The following is a 21,454-nucleotide window of genomic DNA, read 5'->3' as shown; positions in this document are numbered from 1 at the left end:
TCTAGGAGGGTGACTTTGTCCCCTCATAGGCAGGTGACTTCATTTTAAACCAGGACTGATTTGACTCAATCACGCTCATATTATCATACCTACATACTCACGAGATGGATGTATCCAAGCTGTCTGACCAACATGCACCAAGATGTGTGTGTCCCTCTTTGCAATGACTCTGAGGATGAGGGACAGTGCCCTCATGTCCACATCAAATTTCCTGTGTTTTTCTTAGATTGGTGACCTGTGCTAGCACTGGATGTGCCGTTTGTACCCTTTAGCTTCTGGTAGAAACTACACTGTCCATCCTGCTCCACCTCTGGGAGTTACCAGGATTTACTCCCAGCCCTTCATTTCCTGTGTCCAGAGCAGCAGCATGCTCTGCGTGTGCTGGCATCTTGGTGAGCTTCTCATCGAGGTCCTATCAGCATCTGTCACTCTTGTAGCATCCACTTACAGTCTCCTGCCTTTGGTTCCTTCTGGTGCCTCACATGCAGCCATTGCCATTCCTTCCCCACTCCTACCAATCTTCCCATTGCTATTACTATTAGGATATTCTTCTGTAATTAGAAGACAGTTAAATCTGTAAGAATCTTTTTTCTGAATGAATTTCTATAATAGATTTTTTTTGTGGGGGAATTCGCATTATGAACATTAAAATGCAGAAAATTGTGTACTTTTTTTTAAAATCAACTGCTTCAAGGGAGAAAATAAGAAATGTTTTTGAGAACAGCTTTCCACTATATGAGAAAGCAGAAGCTCCATTCCTCATTCTCACACATCTCTGTTTATTAACCCTAACTATTTTAGAAACAAAACATCTCTACATCTTTCATGTAAGCCAGGCTAACAGCATCCACATAACCGTCAATGCAAGTGCAGAAGCCACATAGAAAAGGGAAGTAAAAAGCTCTTTTTTATGCTTTATTCTAAGCTCCAGAGGCCTAAGAAAACTGCCTGAAACTCTTTACAGTTCATAGCACAAGGTAGACTTTATCTGAGTGTATGCAGACAACCTGGACTAGCCCTTTGGTGCATCCAACTCAAAATCTTTTTTCCAGCAGTGGCCATGACAGAATAGGCAAGAAAGACTGTAGGAATAAGACAGACACATAACTTCCTCTTTGTATTCTCTCAGTCTATAATAATTTTCAGCGTAGTTTATATGTGTTTAGCAAGTCTTAAAGGATTTTTCTCCCAGTAGTTTGTCCTTGAACCAAATTCTAGCATCTCCAACATTCATTGGCAAAAGCTCAATAGTGGACCTCTTGTTGCCTGAAGGGTTGCTCCTCTTATTTTAAACCTCATCCTCATCGTTTCTTTTGATGTTCCTGAGTTCTCCCAACATCCAGAAGAAGCACGACCATAGGTTATGCTCTACCTTTTGTAACCTGGTTTGGGTCTTCCTGAGACCCAGGAGTCAGCTCTGTTATGAAAGTGCATTGTGGGTGTCTGCAAAGGGATATCAAAATGAAAATCAGTATTGCTGGCAGCATAATTTATTTCTTTGGAAATAAATACTTCAGATGATTTAGTTATAAGGTTTTTTTTCTCCAAATACTGATTTTCACAATTATGCTAAGCTTTTGAGTATGTCTTTAGAGAGACTACAAATATTTTTAGCTCTAATTTCTGTCATATGGCATATCTCAAGTCTTGGCTTGTTTCTCCAGCAAATAACGTCTAGCACAGCATATTCATTTCCCACTCCACTGAGTGCATTTTGATGCTGATGTCCAGCAGGTGAGTGTTTCACTGGAACGTATTTACCAATCATTCTTTAAAGGGAAGGTATTTTTCTTCCTGGAGTTTTCAGACACTACATCTTATTCCGTGTTTGTTGCCTATAAACTTCTCACAGTCCAAGGAAAGATGTTTCTAAGGGAGCAATTGTTGATTTGGATGAACAGAAATTCTGAATGTGCATAAAACACTTCTCCAACCACAGTGTTCAGTCTGTGCAAGTCAAAACTGTTCTCACCCAGGGGTTTAAGTGATGGGTGCCAGGGAGAGCACTCCCCAAGCACACAAGGAGCGTGGCAAGGACAGGCTGCAGGCTCAGCTCTGTCTGGGGCAAGCTCACCAGAAGGGCTTGAGAAAAAAAGATGTTTATGTTGCACTTGTGTTTGGGGTGAGTGATGCCCCATGAGGACCCACAGTGGCAGCCTGTGACATCCCTTCAGTGCAGGGCTCCTCTGGTTTTTGACTGACCCTCTGCCAGGACCAGCTGGGCTCCATCTCTGTTGGAAGGGTGGTTGCTGTCACTCTAGGTCTGAAGGAAATTCCATGGAGAAGGAGAAATGTAAGACTTGGGGGGGACCTTGGTAATATGGTAGCAAAGGTAATAAGGAAGCAAAGACACCCTGACAGCTGGGTCTCGTTGATTTCCAACAGGTTGGCATTTATATTTTATTTATACATTTAACAGAAAACAAGTAATTAGCACTAAGGTCATAAACCAGCAGCAATATAACATGGATCATACTTGATGTAACACTTACTGTCAGAAAAACTGTACATAAGCCCACAAGACATGATGCATGGAGTAAGCATGAAAGGTTGCTCCCCAGGTACTGGTCCCAGGGAGCTCTCAAAACTCTGTCAGCAAATAATTTTTATGATTTAGTTGACATTCTTCCTTTCCCTGTAAACAATTTGATCTGGATGTAAACCGTCAGGAAATGCTGTGATGGGACAAATGCTCAGGGCTGCTCAAAGGCCATGCCAAGCTCTGCTCCAGGGGTGGTCAGGACTCGGAGCTATCTGCATGGATGCTTGTCACCAGAGCAGAAGGGTGCACAGCCACACAGCTCTGCTGGGCAGGGCTCTGTAGTGTCCCTCCCTAGGACACACAGTGGTGTCCAGGATGAGCACTTTCCTCCACACTTGTTTTTACGCTTGTTTTCACCATGCTTGAATAAAAACCTGTCTGTCCTGAGCAGGAGCAAACCTCCATGCAGGTGGCCACTCAATTCCTCTGTAGGTTGAGCTCTGCTGTGAAGGGCAGGTGGACTTCAAGCCCTTCTAGCGAAGCAGGGTGGAAAATCAGAAGTAGATCTATAGCAGCTTGTTTTATTTCTTTTGTACATGAAAACAAATAACTCAGTGCTGTGATGTCCTTGGGGTTAATATGAGGTTAATAGCAAAGCTGTATTACATTTTTCATCTTCCTTTCAATCTGTAGTTGATTTACTTTTTTAATTCACAAAACACAGGAGTGGCCTAGAGATACTCCTGGGACTGCAGTAGGAGTCAGATAGGGACAGTGAGGCTTCGTATATTATCTCCAGTTTTAAACGATTTTATCAATTCCAGATCTGGAAATACATATTATTTTAAAAGCATGGATCCTGGAGTGTAGAACCCCTCTTCTGCAGCCAATCTACTTATCAGGGAATGTGAAGTATGTCACACCTCAGATTACTTAGTGGACAATTGATCCCTTGAACTTTTAGACCACCTTCTATTTCCTCTAATATTAAGGCTCAGTCCAAGCTCATCACATTCAAAATAATTCCCATTAAACTGCTGTGAGTGTGCTCCTGTACAGCAGCAGGCAGCTGTGAGAAGGGCAGGTTGCCTTGCAGGTTTGCCTGAACAAGGAGCCTCCAACTGCTACAGCTGGGTGGCTGCATGGGAGCAGAGTTCCCTTCCCAACCTGTTCCCTTTCACTTGTGAAACACTTGAGTCCTCTGGGATCTGCAGAAACAGGATGTGCCTGATTTCCAGCATAGGGACTGCAAGAGAAACTGCTTGTGGGACACTGCATGGGTAACACCCCTAGTGGCATATTTAAAAGCCTCATCTTTGCTGCTAACTGGACCACTGCAGGAGACTCATATTTCCTTTCTTCATTTTTCCTTGACGCTAGGGCCATTAACTTCCCAACTGCTTTCTGTGTCAGTCCTAGCTTATACCAGCCTTGCCTTTCCTGGACCATCCCTTCCTTTCACTGGCACAAGTGTCTGTACAACAGTGACAGAACAGAACAGCCACCAGAACTGGGTTAAAACAAAGCTTTCAAGAAGAGAAAAAAAAATAAATTCATTTTAACACAAATCAGTTCCTCAGTCCTGTGCTTCCCATTGTCAGGGGTGAGTAAAAAAAATACAAAGGGAGACTAAAGAGCAAATGATGTGTGCAAGGACAACCTAAACTATAAATGGATGGATGTGATCAGTCTCAGTCACTCAGCTTTAGACAATATGAAAATCCTCTTTAAGTCTTCAGGTATTTTTGTAGCCTTAAATCACTGTCTCCTCTCTGAAACAAGCTCCAAAAATGGAGAGTGGCAACAGTGGCAGAAGCAAATGGGACCAGTACTGTGAGTAGGGGTATGGGGTGAGCAGCTCTTGCCCGAAAGACCAGCCTCGTTCCTGGCTCCCCGAGCCACCCAGGAGACCCTGGAGGACCGACATCTCATTTTATTTTCCTGATTCCTTGCAGCTTGTGGAGACTGAAGTGGGACTCTGCTCTGCTCAAGAGAGCGAGAGTTTAGAGGCTGTGCCAAGTAATCCTAGGAGATGTGTGTCCTGGCTCGCACACATTGCTCGGACTGGAGTAAGTTTATTCCACTTTGAATTTCTACCTTCAAGATGACTCCCCAGGGGGATGAATTCTGACCTGCAGCTCATAGGGACAGAAGAAGAAAGCTCCAGCAATGCCAACCAGCCCTTCACTCCCTATATTCTCCTTATGCATCATCCACTGTCTGGATTTCCAGTGGCCAAGGATGGTGGCTTTAGGCCCACTGCAGGTACATTTTAATCTTTGGTATCTGATTTTGACTCTTTGATTGGAAAACAAAAGTAAGTAGTAAGCTGTCACCTCCAAAGTGTCCTGGCCAAGTGGCCCAGGTTACCAATACTGCTAAGTATAGGTGCTGCTGCTGGGAGCAGCTCCTTGTGGGTCCTGGCAGCCAGCTAACCAGGTGTTGTTCTTTCTGAGATATATCACCAGACATTCCTGCTGGCATCAGGCTATGAAACACAATCGTGTGTTATCACTGACCAGAGTGTGGTAGGAAAGTCCCTTTTAAGGTGTGAGGTGTTCAAACCAATGCAGGGGGCTGGGAACAGCCCATAAACAACTTGACCTTCACTCCTGCACAGAGATCACACATCCAGGCTGCTCTTGGGTTTCTGAGGTGCTCTTGGTTGAACAGGTCTATGCAGTCCTCTCCTCAGACCAATTGGAAAATGACTGCAATGTTATTATAAAACCAAGGAATAACTGAATCTTCTGGAGAGGCAGAGTCCTACAGCTCCAAAAGCAATCTAAATTTTTTAAAGGTTCCAATAACTCTCAAAGCATAAAGAAACACAATAGAGATAAATGCAGGGGAAAGTTAGAGATGTACTGCAAGGCTGCCATTTTGGAGTATGAATTTACTTTTCAATTAAAAACAAGGTCTTGGAGTTTAGGGAGAATTTGCACTTAGTTCTGAATCCTGTGCCTTTGCTGCTCCTTTTATTTACAGAATAAGTTGCAGAAAACGGTTGTTATTTTAGACATGCATATTTTTTATCTGAGCATTACTGCCTACCAGAGACTTTGATTATTTTTTTTAATGTTGGCTAATTTTGTGTTTTGAGTAGGAAGTTTCAACTTCACACCAGTGCTACACATGCTCTTCTGCTATCCAGCAGTCTGGGCAAGATAAACCTGTAACCAAGATATGCCTCCACTAATCTCTATGGCTTTTAACAAGATTCTATTATTGCTCACCTTACTCTGGATTTTGAGAAGATGTGGGGAGTAATCTTTAAAATATCTGGGATGCAGGCAAGTGTCCCTATACATCCACCCAGTCCCAGTTTTTGGTTTTGCTTTTTAACTGCTGAACAAAGCAGGGAAGGCAGGGCCAAGTGAGCTGCCTGCAGTGATCTCTGCAGGGAGCCGGCCTCTTTCCCCCCCAAAATGCATTACCCACCTCTGCTCCTATACCAGATGCCTTCCTAAATCCTCAGTCCCCTCCCAACACTTCTCTAATGTTTGTCCTGTACCAGCCTAGAGCTCACAGGAGAGGGGACCCTCACGGGCCCCACCCCTTCTCACCCACACTTACGGTGGGAGTGCCCAGGCAGTGTCAAGGCAGGAAAAGTCTGTAAAAAGCAGCAGAATTAGCAAAGTCTTGCACATCAAAGCAAGTCCTAAAGCAGGCAAAGCAGCAGCCAGGAAAGGTAGCCACCCAGTCCCAACATCCCGCCTTGTCCATCTCTCCACCTTGGCACGAGGTGGAGGCAGTGGGCAGTGCCAGCACCCTCAGCCTGCTCCATGGCTCATCCACCGGGAGCAGTGAGGAGGATTAGCACTTGGTATCAACTTGGGCATCTGCCTGCCTGCCAGGCTTGCTCTTTAAAACAGGCTGTCAAGCACAGATAGCTGTTGAATCAATATGTGCCTGGTAGCTGTTGCTTCTGCCAGCACAGGGTGGGCTGAGCCATTGCACACCAGGAGGGATCCAGCAGAGAGGATGCCAGTGCTGACTCCTCAGTGCCCATATCAGATGACTGTGAGAAAGCAGTCAAAGAGGAAGACTTCAGAGATGGTGTCTCTGCCACTGCCAGTCTCCCCTGCCAGTGCCAAACATGCATGTTTGCCAAGCACAGAGGAGACTGGATACAGCATGGTTGGTCAGTTCTTTGAATGAGATGTGAAAGCAAGAGCCTCCTCCACGAGCCTTGACAAATCCTTTCCACGTCCTGAACAGACTATGAAAATCAGCTGACATCCAGATCACTGTCTCCTCTTCCACTGGGCAGCTTTTCATGCCCATCCCAAGGCTGCAAATTGCTGTGGATAATAGCTGTGACATTTATCCAGACCATGGCTGCTTACCCGTGCTTGCATGGAGGGCCTGGTGTTTGATGGTCCCGTTGCAGAGGTGATGTCTGGCTACTTGGAGCTCGTGTACTTGGTGACAGCCTTGGTGCCCTCAGAGACAGCATGCTTGGCCAGCTCTCCTGGGAGCAGCAGGCGCACGGCTGTCTGGATCTCCCGGGAGGTGATGGTAGAGCGTTTGTTGTAGTGGGCCAGGCGGGAGGCTTCTCCAGCAATGCGCTCAAAGATGTCATTGACGAAGGAGTTCATGATGCCCATGGCCTTGGAGGAGATGCCAGTGTCAGGATGAACCTGCTTCAGCACCTTGTAGACATAGATGGAGTAGCTCTCTTTCCTGCTTTTGTGCCGCTTCTTATCGCCCTTCTTCTGGGTCTTTGTCACAGCTTTCTTGGATCCCTTTTTGGGGGCTGAGGTTGACTTTGCTGGCTCTGGCATCCTGAGAAATCTTTCGTTGGGTGTCGGAGCTGCTTGGAGAAAACATGAAAAAAAAAGGAATTCTTTTTTGACCTTCTACAGAATAATTGTATTGAAAGATGAGAGAGTCTGAGTCAGAGACAAGCAATAGCTCTGAATCTGAGACAAATACCCCATGACCCTGTGCAAGCATTTTTGAACTGCCAGCAAGAACTGCTCTGGTTTGTATATGGCTTTCTGTTGTTCTCTGTTTAAATCCCTATAACACTGGCCTTGTCAATATCACTGAACACAGGTCTAGTTGGCATCTACTTGGTAAATATGAGATGGAGGGTGAACATCTTTCTGAGAAAAATATTGTAGTTCCAAAGAAAACACTGACTGCAGTATGGATTGAATTAAATCTTCCTGGAATGGGCCCAAGACTGTTGCAAAGTATCAGTAAAGCCACCTTTATATGAAACTGGTCAAAATAATTTTATGTGGTTATTACAATCTCTAATAAAACCTTTTTTCTTTGCATGTAGGTAGAAGTTTATTTTGAGGGTACTTGCATTTCTGTGGCTGTTGTTTGACACCATGTATTCCAGTGGAATACAAAAATAATACATTTTTAAGCTAGCTAGCTGAGCTATAGAAATCTCTCAGTATTCACATTAGCTAGCAAAAAATATCAGAGAGTAGAAAAGCTTAGAGGAGGTGTCAGGAATCACCTGGAAAAGAAACAGAAATGTGGATAGTAGTCAAACATCAAAGTGATTTTGGGCTACATGTTGATAGAAAAAATTGTTTCCTGCTATTTGGTTCTTTCTGCTTTTGAGCGAGCAGGTCTTCACCGGACAATTTACACCAAACGTGCCTGATCCTCCCTCTGAGTTTTTCTTCATTAGGCCACAACCTGCAGAGCCATGATCTGCAGATGACTGCTTTCATCCAGAAGTGCAGTAACAAAAAGGCAGTATGTAAACCATCAAAAAACTGTGTGCCTCCACTACATTACAAATTTACATGTGCTTTACTACATGGGGCAAGGGAATAACTGTGTTGCAACTTGGTAAGCTTCCAGCATCACCCCAAGGCTTGGGTTTTACTGCTCTGTGTCCCCTTTGAAGATGACCTAGGAATTATAGTCTGCTGGCCAAGAGAGACTAGTAGAAAAAAAAGAGTTTCCGAGCTGATGGCACACAGGAAAATGGATAGAAGTAAACAGGAGAGAGAAAGCTGGGATGTAACATATGGTCTGCATATTCAAGAGTATCAGACAGGGACCTAAATGGTGCCTGTGCCAAAGCAACGACTGCATGCTCAGCCCTGCCTCTCCTCCTTGGGAAGGAGTGAGACGCCCGGTTTCTCCACTGTTGCCTGCATTTGCATTTAAAACCAGATGAAACAGCATTGCTGCAACCAGTCTATGCAAAATTCCTGGTTGCTCCCTGTGTGAGCAGACATCTTTGATACCAAGGCTGGATTCACGTGCCCACATCCCAGTGGATACCAGCTCCTGCTTCCAAATCATGCAAGAAACTTCCGTGGCTCCAAATCAGTATGTGACATGATGCCTCCTGCACCGCTGGCTGCTCCGTGCCATAAGGCTGCCAGTGCTGGGCTCTGGCAGCCTCATGGTCGGGTGGGCACTGGGCAAGGGGCAATGCTGAACACTTGAAGTGGGGGTACACCCAGCTGCAAGGGCAGATTGGCATTGCTCAGGATGCCAGGGAGCAGGGAGGCAAGGCCTTCACCACAGCCCTCCAAAACGCCCTCCTGTCTAGAAGCCAAAGCTGGCATCAGTGTCCTTAGCACTGAGTTTCTGCTCCAGCAAAGCAGTGTCTTCTCCAAAGACATGATTTTCATGAGCTAAGTGTTTCACCGTGCCACCTCATCCCCTTTGTTAAATTCCCCATGCATTCCTCTCAGTGGTGGCATTTGGAAGGGCTAGTGCTGGACTGCCTCAAAAGTTCTGGACAGCCTTCAAAACTCTGACACCTTCCCCATTAAACATCACATTTTCTTCCTCTGGTGAAATCACAAATTTTCTTCCCTTTTTCCTCTATTTGGGAAGCCCTATTGGGAAAAGAAATCCCCTACTGCTCTGTTTGTAGACTTGAAAATATGTCTTTTCAACGGAAAGGCATTTTTCCAAGAGAAGGGATAACTATGCACATGCTTCTTTTTCTCTTAAGCTCATTTCCTGACAAAAACACAACTGAAAAATGCAAATGACTACTTCTTAGGCTTTTTGAAAAGTATGTCCTTCTAAAATATGCATTAATTCTTAAGTGCACTTGTACTGCAGCTTTTAAAAAATGAATATAGTGCCCAACAGTCACTAGAGTGATTTCATATGACTCCAGGAAAGGTCACACCTACAGGACACCTCAGTCCATTTGACTGGCTAACACCCACCCTTGGGCAGCACAGCCAGGATCTTACTCTTCTCCCATGTGTGGCCACAGTGATGCTGAAGTTCAGAAATCAGCACAAAAGCTTTGGTTTCCTTGCTTCTCTCTACCCATTTCTTTGCAGCTGACTGTTTAACAGGTAAATAATACCTGCTCTGAAAACAGATTGTATTCCTTTTGATTTATTTGGGCAGTGCCTACCACAAAGAGCCTGAGTGCACTTACCAGGTAATAAATAAATAATGTTATAAACGATCAGTGGTGACACCAACCCTTCCGTCAACAGTGTAACGCAACCCAGAGGCAGGTGCTGCTCTGGTATGAAGACAGAAGTAGTGGGATTATTCCCAAAGTGTCCATGTGGAGAGTTTGTTGAGGGAAACACTAAGTGATCTTTAAAAAAAACGGTTTCTTTTTATGAAAATAGTTGCATCTCTTTCTTTTCCCTTAAAAAAAAAGAAAAAACAAAGCAAAAAAACCCACAAAAAAACCCCAAACAAACAAACAAACAAAAACAAAACAAACAAAAAAACAAAGAAAGAGAGAGGGAGAGAGAGAAAGAAAGAATCTAGAATTATTAGGTTTTGTGTTAGGAAGTGCTGCCATCATGATTGACTTCTCTACTGTGAGGTTGACCAAGCACTGGCACAGGTTGCTCAGAGAGGTTGCAGGATATCAATCTTTGGAGATACTCAAAATCCAACTGGATGTGGCTCTGAGCAACTCACAGTCACTGACCCTGCTCTGAGCATGGACTGTGCAAGATGTTTGCCTGAAGCACCCCCAACCTCATAATTTCTGTGACTTGGAGACTGAAGATGGGCAGAACATGTTTTATGGGCTGTGTTCTCTTGATGGGTGTTTCCCATGGGATACTGCAGCCAGAGACTCCCATAAGGACCCCTAAGGAGGGCAGGTGATGCTCATATCCAGGTCCAAGCCACTGAGGTTCCTGGGACACGGTATGGCCATGCAAGAGAAGGCACTCAGAAGCATCATGGTGACATTTGGAAGGTTTCAGGTTTTTTAGGAAAATCTTTATGCACATTTTTACTTTATGGCTTTGTATGCTCTGAATTAATCAGTTATCAGTGCTGGCATTTTTTTCTTTCCTCAGAAAACCAACAACAAAACCAGTGACAGTAATTTTTCCAGCCAGTTCCAAGCAGCAGCCTGATTGCTGCCAGAAACCAGAGCAGTATGGAGTGACAGATACATCTTCCTTTGTGTTGACACCCCTTTCTTCAGCATCGTTAAAAGGAAAACGAACAGAAAAACATATTCAAAGATACAAATCACCACAGTCTCAGATCTGAAATGGAAAGGAGTCCTGCTGAGAAATCCCATGCTGTCTCTGTTTTCCTCAGGCCTGATATATAGTTGGAGAGAGACAGGCAGGGAAGCTCCTGCAGAATTTTTGTTCATTTTTTGTCTTGCTGCTGAGTCTGTAGGACCAATGCCAAGCTGGTGACAGTGGTGTGCATGGCTGACTATGTGTGGACTATTAGCTGGCCTTCTGGACCTGTCCTCATGCAGGGGTGGAAACAGCACTTGGATTTTTTTTCTTTCTTTGTCCTTTTGAAAGCTGTCCTTGCTGTGATGAGCTCTGGGGCATCTACTGTAAATTCCCATGCTCACCAGGCTGTTCCCTTACTGTAATTTCCTAATCAACCATAAAAGATACATTTCTAAAATGAACACTTTGTTCTTACGTTTTGGTGAAAAATTAAACATTTGTAGGAAAACCTCAAGCTCTCATCTTTTGGACATCTGATATTCTGGTATTTGCTAATCTTCTGATGTTCTATTTTAATCCTTGCTAGAGTAAATGAGAGCCAGTGGGCACCTGTCCCTTTAGTAGAAATGTCCAGTTTGTTCTGTTCAATTATTATCCCTTTCCTTAGTTTCTCCTATTGTATAAAAGAAAGAATACTTGGCTTTATTCCTACATGCCAAGAAATGTAAAGTGAAATTGGCTGATGCTTTTTTTTTACTCTCTCTGAAACACAAAGAAGGGCAATTAATTAGGAAATGTTTCCACCAAAAGGAAAAGGCTTTCCAACAGATTCATCTGCTCTGAAATGCTCGTAAGTTCTGGTAAATACAGTTTACAAATTACAAATGACTGTTATTGGAACAGCATATTTCTGCAAACTGCAAATCCCCTCCCTTATATAATGTGTAGCCATCTACCTGGAAGTTATTAAACAAGAATTTGCTCATCTGACAAGTATAATTATATAGTAATAGTTGAGAAAACAAGCAATATTTCGTGATTATTTGGTACCAAGCTCTGCCTTAGGTACTGAAGCAGATCAGAAGCGTGATGAGTCACCGAGAGACTTTGGGGATGCTGCCTCGTGGAAAAACTGATAGTCATATTTTGGACTGGAAAAAATTTTTTTCTTGCTATGTTGTCTAGCATGTGATCATGAGGTAACATTTGCTTTGAAGTAAAGCAGAGGAGAATTTCCTAGAATAAGGTAAACTGTTCTGAAATGCCCAATTCCAATGATGGAGGGGCACAGAGAACAGTTTTGGGATCCTAGGTCTCCTCCCAGGTAATCCAGTACCAATAATAAGGACCCACCTCCACTTCCACATGCTCTGCTACATTGTATATGATATGAATAATAATGTTATCATTTAAATGGCTAACTTTTAATCTGAGATACACATATGCAGTGTTCTAGTGAAGAGATTCCTGCTTGCGCATAAGACCATGAAAAGAGGTTAAAACTGAAGACGTCCCTTACTCCTTTACATAGAAAGAAATGCTACAAATTCAGTCCCTGACACAGACACACTATGTTCAAAGAAATCTTTAAATTTCTTTAGAACAAATACAAGCAGAAAAGAGCAGTGCCATACACTGGTGTCCTAACTCTTTGACTGATACTTATCTTGCTTGTGTTAACCCATTGCCTGGGAGTTCAGTACAGGGTACTCCCTACAATAATATTTTCTCTTCTTTTCTATAATTCCCATTTATTATTTTTAGAAAACACATTTTTAATCACCAGAAAGAGCTGTCATTTCTTGTGCTACTTCTGCCCAAGTTGTAAGTACTTCTCAGGGCTGTGGGGGTATCAATCAGAGATGCTTATGTACAAAGTAAGGAGCAGGACCCTAGATTTGAGCTCTCTGCAGAGAAGATACATTGAATTCTTAAGGAAAATAAAATCTTACCCAGGAATCAAGCAGAGCAACAGAGAGACAATGTTGCAAGAAGAATGACTGTCAGAAGGTTAAATATTCAGTCCTTAGGCTGATTAAAAGAGTGTCTGAAGTCAATGGGGATTTAACCTGGGTCTGAAACCACAAATGCAATGTTTAGAGATGCTTAGCACCAACAGCCGACATTGATTTCCATTGGAATCCAGGAGGCTCAGTACTTTATAAAAATCAGACTTCATGTTTTATCAAAGTTTTGTTACTGTTAATGAGTACTTAAAAAAAGCTTTACTATCTGCTCTTTATAAGAGCATTCATTATCTACCTGATTTGGGATATCTCTGATCTACACGCTTGACCAACAGCATCTAATAAATGCAAAATTATATTTTCTCTAGATCAATACCTGTTAAATGTTTATGAGAGTTCACCCAGTACAAGCATCTGCTACAATTACACACCAGGCAACTTTCACACAGAGTGCCAGGGTTTCAGAGAAACCTGTAGGAACTGGACTTTGATGATCCTTGTGGGTTCCTTCCTACTCAGAATATTCTGTGATTCTGTATTATCACAAACATCCTCAGAAAGTCTTCAGCACTAACACAGTCCAACAGAGAACACAATCAGGCTCACTTCCTTCCTAGGGTTTTATCAAAAAGCCAGAACCTTATACAACATAAACTTCAGCATAAGTTTCCTTTCCAAGTTTCAGAGTCATCAGGATTTGCTGCTCCTGCCACAAATTCTTTTCTGAAGCAAAAGGCTTCTGTTCCATTCCTATCCCACTTCAACTCAACTGGACCCACAGGGGATCAACCTGTCACAACAACTCTGTGTCTGGGTGTGGGATTTAGCTCCTGTCCCTAGACTAACTCAGCAAAGTCACTCGGAAGGCAGGAAGAGGTCAGAACCTGCTGACCACGTACAGGCAGCTGAGCTACATCCGATCTGGACCAATCCTGCTGGGCAGAAGCAGCAAGACATCACAGCAGCTCCACTACTCAGAAGCATCACAAGCTCTACGTAACTTCTTGGTGGTTTGCAAAGTAAAGACAATCGGAGATGGGTGTGAGAACAAAAATCATAGGTGACTAACAAAAGAAAGGTGCTTTACTTATTCCACTACACCCTATGCTATTGAAAATAAAAAGTGCAGATTTGAAATAAATTTCTCTGTGCCATGTAAAAAATGAAAATCACTTGATCTTTAACCACATCATTTCAATTTCTCTGGAAAAGCAGAAGAGCATAAGTCTGCTATATCTAAAGAACTCCTTCTAAAATGGAGCCATGGTCTCTAACCTAGTAATGATAATAAGCCTAAAGAACTGCTATGGCCTTTAAACAAACTATTTTTATGCATTTTATGGAGTAATGGAGAATTATCAAAATTCTAGACCATTTTCATCAGTGCTGAAAAAGGTATCCATTAAAAATGTGCTAATTCAGCCATTCAGCCAAAAATATGAGAAGCTACAGCCCAGCACCTGCAGGCCATAAGGGGAGAGTGGGTGGGAGAGGGAGAAGAAGCTGCCCCAGATGATAGCTGCTTCCAAGTTAAAGTAGGAGTTGTGTTGAAACCAATGCAGACGTGTGGCACCTCTTCCTCCCACACACCTCATATCCAGGTTTTTGTAGGTTTCTGTGATCTTTTTCAGTGCCACATTTATGTAGCAAAAAGAAACAAAAGCTGAGATAGTACCCCAAAATCTGTACTCTGGTCAAATTATGTTGACTGGGAATAATATGTTCAGATATAAACCCATGCTGAAGTGGAAAGCTATGTGCCCAAATTGGACTGAAGATCAGACTAAGGGCATTAAGGCTTTTGAGTGATGTGACAGGTATATTACAATGTAGGTGTTACCGTGTATTCTCAATGGCATGGGTGAAATAAACCCAGCAACCTTCATGAGATATACATGGGTCTAATGCATGTCTGCTCAACAGACATGGGCAATATCACCAAATCTCCCCCTACATGGGGAGAAAGCGCCACTTGAGGACATGATGTGTGCAGCTATAATCAATCATGATCAACATTCCCTCAAAAAGAGAGTCTCTCATTTCAATCATCACTTCCCAGTTACATTACTCCCATTTCAGCAAGTCCAGAAAATTATTTAAGAAAAAATAGCAGAAATCATGCAATTAGCAAAAAAGTCAGGAATATGTGAAAGCTGCTTTATCATGGCTATAAAGCCTGGGTGCCTAGGAACACAGAGTGTAAACACAAGAGGTGGGGGTACCACACAGGTACATCCACAAGGACTGCATGCCATGCCACAAGCCAAAGGGCAGCAAGTGGCACAGCATCTGATTTCGCTGCTACAGGATACTGAAAATATTGTAATGTGTGTATTAATAATTAATTAGGCATTGTAAAAGCAATTTTACTGTAAAACAGAGATGTGCGACTATTATTGGAGCCTGCAGAGAAACAAAGATAAATGTCCTTCCCCAGACCTCTCATCATCCAAAGACTGGATTGGGAACACGATCCAGGACTGCTGACACCTTTTTCTGCTGCTGTCACCAGATCACATTACCACAGGCAGAGAGTCCTCTGAGTATTAGAGGTCATCTTCTGTAGGAAGCAGGAAAATGGAGAGCCTGCTAGATGCAAGGAGAGGAGTGAAGCGTGGCTGGGACAGAACGGCAAAGCTTCCGTGAAAAGGCAAGCTGACTTCTCTCCAGAAATAGACAGGGATGAGCACTAAGGATACAAGAGTTATTGAAGGTAAAAGTAAACTCTGGAACAAGAACTGACAACAAGCCATTTTAAAATGTTTATGAATAAATTTGCACTGGAGATGAGAGGGAGCATTACTTATATCTTTACTCGGGAGTGGGAGGATAAAGGCAAGAGAGGAAGGGAGAAAGATGAAGAAACCCATACCTTTCATGGTTAAAAGACAAAACTTAATTTAAAAAGAAAAAAAAAGATTTCTAGGAGATGGCTCTGGCATAGCAAATAACTGCTCTACATTATCCAGACAATGTATTTCCATTCTAGGTTGCTGCGCTACTGACGAATTGTTATCAAAATGCACAGATGTCCTTCACTTTCTGCTTCTCTTTTCTTTATTCTTTTATTTATTGTTCCTTCCTTCATTTTCTCACACCCATTACAAGTGCCAGGAGGTTCAAAGCCCCAGCAGGTTTGCTGCCACTTGGTCCCATCTCACATTTGTTATTTGTACAGAGACTAATGCATTACTTGGAACAGCCACAGGCTTGAAAAGCTGGCAGTTGTTCAGAAACATCAAAAAAAAATGGCTTTCAGGTCCAAATTAACCCAGGCCCAAATTCCACATTGTACAAATTGCTTGTGAATGGTGCTTTAATTTACCTCTAATTTGTGATAGCATCATTATCACATGGAGTTAGTGTGCTAGTCAAAAATGCCATCTTCCTTTCAGAGAAATGAAAACATAATTGGGGATACATCGATATTTACATCAGGCAGGAGTACAAAGAGCAATCTGCTGAAGACTTGGTTGCAACCACTAGACCAGCAGTGCAGAAAATGGGGGTTGCTGGACAAAATGACTGGCCCAAAATGCCAGTGGTCCTGGATGGTCAGTACCAATTAGAACAATTAAATGTAAGGCTCACTTTTCAAAACTCAGAAGGGTTTTCAAAGGCAGCAGGTTTAAAATACCAGTGGAGTGCCACATTATCTGTACCATACTGTTATTTTTAACCATCCATGGCTCCGTCCTCCCACATTCACTTTCCTCCTGAGTCTTCCATGCCTTTAGTCTCCCCTCTGCAATAATCCTAGAGTCTCCTGTAATCTCCTAAGTCTGTTTCTTTCTCAGATGATGGGCTCTTTTTTTGCTCTTCTTTCTCCCTGCTGATGCCTCTCCCAGCATGCTTCCTTCACAGAGCTCATTAGTGCCTCTGCTTTGAGAGGCACATCTTTGCAGGTGACTGCTAAGTCCTCATCTTGAGTTGTGCCCCAGTTAAGAAGCAGGTGCAATCGATAAGAAGGATGACTGGAGCTAGGCTGAGGACCCACAGTGCAGGAGAGGAGATAATATGGGATTAATTCTGGCATGTGAGAAGGAGGAGGGGGTTACAGGAAGGTTGAGACAGCTACAGCTTCCATATCTTCAATACAGAGCCGCTGTATCTGTGGTGCATTTTAAGACTTAAACACATCAAGAATGGAAATAACCTGTATTTATATTATGCATGGTCAGACAGCTCATTCCTTACGGGATGCTCCCTGTCTTCTGTCCCACAGAGGACCTGGAAACTTTCTGCCAACACGGCAGCAGCTTCCTTTCTCTATCTTTCCTTCACTGACATCTGCCAATGGTTAACTTCTGTCCTTTTGGTTTTCCCCTTTCTTTCCCATTCCTTGATTCTACCTGCCTTTGTGACAGAGAAATGAAGAGACTCTTACCAAGTGATTTCCCTGGCTCTCCTTCACACTAGGTGTTCTCCTTAAGTGCTGAGCTCCACAGCACTTCCTTCCTCCCCCTTGTTTCAAGAATTTCTTCTGCAAAGTCACATACTTTTCTGCCTAAGCTTCCTCACACTTTCCAGGAGGAAGGGTAACTCATGTCCTCTTGTAACTCCCAATAGCCTTCCAGGAGGTGCACTTTCTGTTCCTCCTCTCCCTTCCTCCACTGCCTTCTACACACACTGCATCCATTGTATTGCCATCTTTGTGTTTTGTTCTCATTCCTACCTTCCAGTCTTCTTTCATGTAATTTTTTCTGCTTGACAAATATCAGTCTACTACATATGATCTCTCTGCCCACAAGAGACACAGCCACACAGGTTATACAAACTGGTTATAAAGAGAGATTTTATGTGCCCAAAGCATGTCTAGTTTTTCTGACTAATATAAGCAACACTTTGCCCCTTTAAATCTTCGACCATCATGGCTAAAACCCCACAGTTTCCTCTTCAACACACACCATCTGCAATGGTGCAAATTCAGAAAAAAACCTCACCCTAAGTTTTAAGGCTGGTTTGAAAGGTAAAGAATCCCCACTTCAATAGGGTGAAATAATATGACAAGGGTGGTGATTAACTCTCACCACAAAGGAAAATGTTGAGTTGCTGTAGGTGGCATATAAAACCCCCCACTCTCTTTATGAGTCAGGTAAGCTGCCAGAAAGCAGAGGTGGAGTCCGTGGGATAGAGCTGTTTTCATTCCAGCTAGTCAGTAGTATGCTCTCTGAATGACAAAAAAAAAATAGTTTAATTATTAAATGATTTTTTTAAAATGAAGATTCTTATTTAAATAGCAAAATTTAACATTTGCCCTTGATCCTCAATGATGGTGCTTGCAGTCAGTGATAGTCAAGGGGAATAATTACTAAACAACTCCACCCCCCACTCTCTGAGGTTAATGTAGTATTTTTGGTTAATGCATCTATTCTTCCATCTCCCACCCAATGAATATGATCCTGCAGTCATAGCTCTCTCCTCTCCCTTTGGCTCCAAAGAAAGGGGAAGCTGAAAAGCCAAGATACCAGTCTCACCCCATACAGAGCCCTTTTCAGAGGCAGAGCTTAGAACTGATAAGAAGAAAGCATTTCTCTCCCAATAACTGCAGAAAAGTGGCTTAATGAATGTATAAAACAAAACAATTGGGGAAAAAAAAAGAAAAGCATTTTGTGAGGTCTTATTTTGGGTCAGTCCAGGATCCAAGGGATAATTCAAAGAGATGGTAGTGTCCCTTATCTAATATTATAATATTTTCATTTAAAAAATCCCTGAAATTGAGAAATGTAAAGCAAATGTCATTAGGTCCTTGAATTCAAGGTACTTACAGTCCTCCTCTGGTATTGTCAGTGGGAGCAAAACAACTGCTCTGTTCACAGTGCAGCCCGAGCAAGATGCTTTCCTAAGTACACTTCTGAATTTAGGAACATTTCCCACACACTTAATTCTTCAGTCTACCCAATATATGTGTTGGAGGATGGGCAGGAGCAGTGTATTTCAGGTGCTGAGAAAGGGATGCAATAGGATCAGACTACCAGCATAAGTAATTTCTTTGTTTCAGCTGGAAGACATGGAATAGAGTACAGGTATATGTATACACATATATATGTAATATATTAGTATACATATTTATTACATTATTATTTTACATATATATGTAAATGCAAGGGATGAAAAGGACAATAACAAAAGGAACAGGTTGGAGAGAAAATGTCAAGAGGAAGGTAGAGTAAGACAGTGGATGGAAGTGGGATGTCAGAAAGGAGACAGAAGGAGAGGATATAAAAAGAAAGACAGAAAGAGAGGGGAAAAAAAAAGATGTAAGAAGAAGATATATGAAAGGGGAAAAAAATGAGAGAAAAGCCATGAGTGGACAAAAAGCAGAGAGGGGGGAAGGTAAAGTAACTAGCACAATGTTTGGCAAGGCAGAAATACTGAAGCATAAATAAGACACGGAGAGACTCAGAGGGTCATAAGAAGAAAAAAAGACTCTTCACAGCAGAGAAGATATGAAATAAGTAGTAGAAAAAAAAAATCACCTGCTGGTACAGCACTTCTGAGAGTCACGGGTGAGAAGTGCTGCTGTCCCAACAAGGGACAGAGCCAAACCCTAGGAAGTGACAGGCTAAACCCAAGGAGAACAAAGGATGAGGCTGGGAGAAGACAAATGATACCCTTGTACTAGGTTGCTGCCTTTTGTCTGAAATAGAAATCACAAAGGTCATTGAAATGGCTGCTTCAATTTTACATCTGATACTTTAAAAAGACTCTTATTTTTTCCCAATACAATCATTCTTCCTCCTTCTCTCTCAACATTGGATTAAATTAATTACTGTACACTACACAGTTACACCTCCCAGCCAGAGAAGAAAACCTCAGACACCATTATGCTTATAGCAGACTTGCTCTCTGGCTCCCTTTGCCTATAAAGGTTTCTGTAGAAATCTTTCAGTAGACAAAGCTAGATTTCCAGCAGCTCCAAAATCACCATGATGGAGTTGGCTATCATTAGCAAGATGAGGAAAGAAAGAGGAAGCAAACAGGGGTGCATGCTCAGGGAAAAAGCTTTTTTTTTTATAATTAGGAAATCTTACCAGTACAGAACGAAACAAATTGCTGCTGGTATATAATCTGCCACTCTTTTGCACATCGAATAATAGGAACGACAGGGAGTGTGTGGGAAGTACATTCATATTATCAAATTCTTTCTGATATTAACATGTTCAGTGTAATGAAAACATAATTGGAAAAATAATATACTGTAACACAAATACTATGGAGGTTATAAAGTAAAAACCCCATGAAAATCAGTGTTCCCAGGGCAGCTCCAGTCTGAGAAACCAGAGCTTTATTAGTAGTAACAGGAGCAACATTTGGAGATGAATGAATGAAACCATGTTTGTAAATGTGATATGCAATTGCACACTCTCACTTGGCTTTCCTTTTTCACAATCTGACTCAGCTCCCCCACTCCCCCATCTTTTGATTCATGAATTCTTGGTCTCAAAAATTAAAGAGTTACAAAGCCAGCACATGAAGGGCATGAGATGACGTGAAATACGAGGACACTGGTGAGCACAAAATGTCACCACCCTGCAAACAGACAAATCTGCTAGAGGTAAGCAGTAGAGTCAGGGCCACCCTCTCCAGGGGCTCATTGGAGGATGCCATGCAGCAAACAGCTCATCTCCATTGCGCTAGAGGCACACGCTGAGGTATATAAATTTATTACGAAATTGTATATTGTATAATATTGCTTATGCTGCACAGCAGCCACTCCGTTAGGCAGCCCCTGCATCACTGAACCCAGAAGACTGAACGTGAGAGGAATGAGAAATAAAAGGGTTTCTTATGGCATATACTCCCTGTATTTCTTAAGCTATGAAAAAGAGATCAAGGGTTAACGACAAACAGCACAAAACACAACAAACAGTGCATGAGCAATGGTGTACAGCCCTATACGCTTACTAAATAATTAACAAGCGCACGTAGTGTTGACACAGGGGGGGTCTGTACATAGGATGATCCCTTCCTTCCCTGAGGGCCAGGGCTCCAGGTGCATTCAAGCTGCAGATGGCCAGTCCAGCCCGTGGGCACCACCGGCTCACTGTAACCGGTGCCAGAGCGTCCCAAGGCTGGTGCCCAGGCTAGGCTGGGCTGGGCTGGGCTGGGCTGCAGCCCCAGCCCTGCCACCGCCGTGCCTCGGCTCGGGCACGGGCTTCGCCTTCAGCCCCTATTTCACCGGAGCGCAGCGAGCTCCGGCCAAACGATTTCTACGCTCTCAGCAAAGCACCGGCAAGGCTGAGACCGTGTCCGTGCACTCGTCAAGCGCGGAGTACGACGGAGCCCCTGACCCTGCGGTGCTCAGGGTCCGGCACAAGGCGAGGCAGCGCTGCCCGCACACCGCATCGCGGCACAGCAGCTCGCATGCTCGGGCAGCACAGCCCCGTTGCGGGCACTGCGGTGCCCGCCGCTGCCGCACCGCAGGCGGCCAGCGCAGTGGGGAGGGTCTTGCCTGCTGGGCGTCTGGACTCCTCCGCAGGCGAGCTCCGGGCAGGTGCGCACCGGGCGCGGCGCGGGGCTGCGGGACCTCTCGCTGCCGCTCCGCGCAGAGCCGGCGGGCGCCGCGCCGGGCGGGCCGCGGCACCGGGGACCCGCCTCCG

General features: G+C 43.5%; 1 protein-coding gene across 5 annotated transcripts; it reads right to left on the bottom strand.

Moving 5' to 3' along the window:
- Window positions 1-2,371: 2,371 nt before the first annotated feature.
- Window positions 2,372-21,430, bottom strand: LOC113965612 (histone H2B 5-like). 5 transcript variants are annotated; one of them, XM_027679267.1, is made up of 4 exons: window positions 19,331-20,726; window positions 18,620-18,795; window positions 17,882-18,021; window positions 2,372-7,298 (listed from the first exon to the last, which is right to left on the bottom strand). In XM_027679267.1, the coding sequence occupies exon 4, from the start codon at window positions 7,267-7,269 to the stop codon at window positions 6,889-6,891; it is 381 nt and encodes a 126-aa protein (XP_027535068.1). In that variant the 5' UTR covers window positions 7,270-7,298; window positions 17,882-18,021; window positions 18,620-18,795; window positions 19,331-20,726; the 3' UTR covers window positions 2,372-6,888. The 5 variants fall into 5 exon arrangements, with proteins under 5 accessions (XP_027535068.1, XP_027535067.1, XP_027535069.1 ...); XM_027679266.1 differs by lacking the exons at window positions 17,882-18,021; window positions 18,620-18,795; window positions 19,331-20,726 and adding an exon at window positions 21,307-21,430; XM_027679268.1 differs by lacking the exons at window positions 17,882-18,021; window positions 18,620-18,795.
- Between the last annotated feature and the right edge of the window lie 24 nt (window positions 21,431-21,454).

Source organism: Neopelma chrysocephalum, unplaced genomic scaffold (genome assembly GCF_003984885.1).
Source record: "Neopelma chrysocephalum unplaced genomic scaffold, ASM398488v2 Primary Assembly neopelma1_45, whole genome shotgun sequence".
Taxonomy (NCBI): domain Eukaryota; kingdom Metazoa; phylum Chordata; class Aves; order Passeriformes; family Pipridae; genus Neopelma; species Neopelma chrysocephalum.
This window is presented reverse-complemented; position numbering and strand designations above follow the sequence as displayed.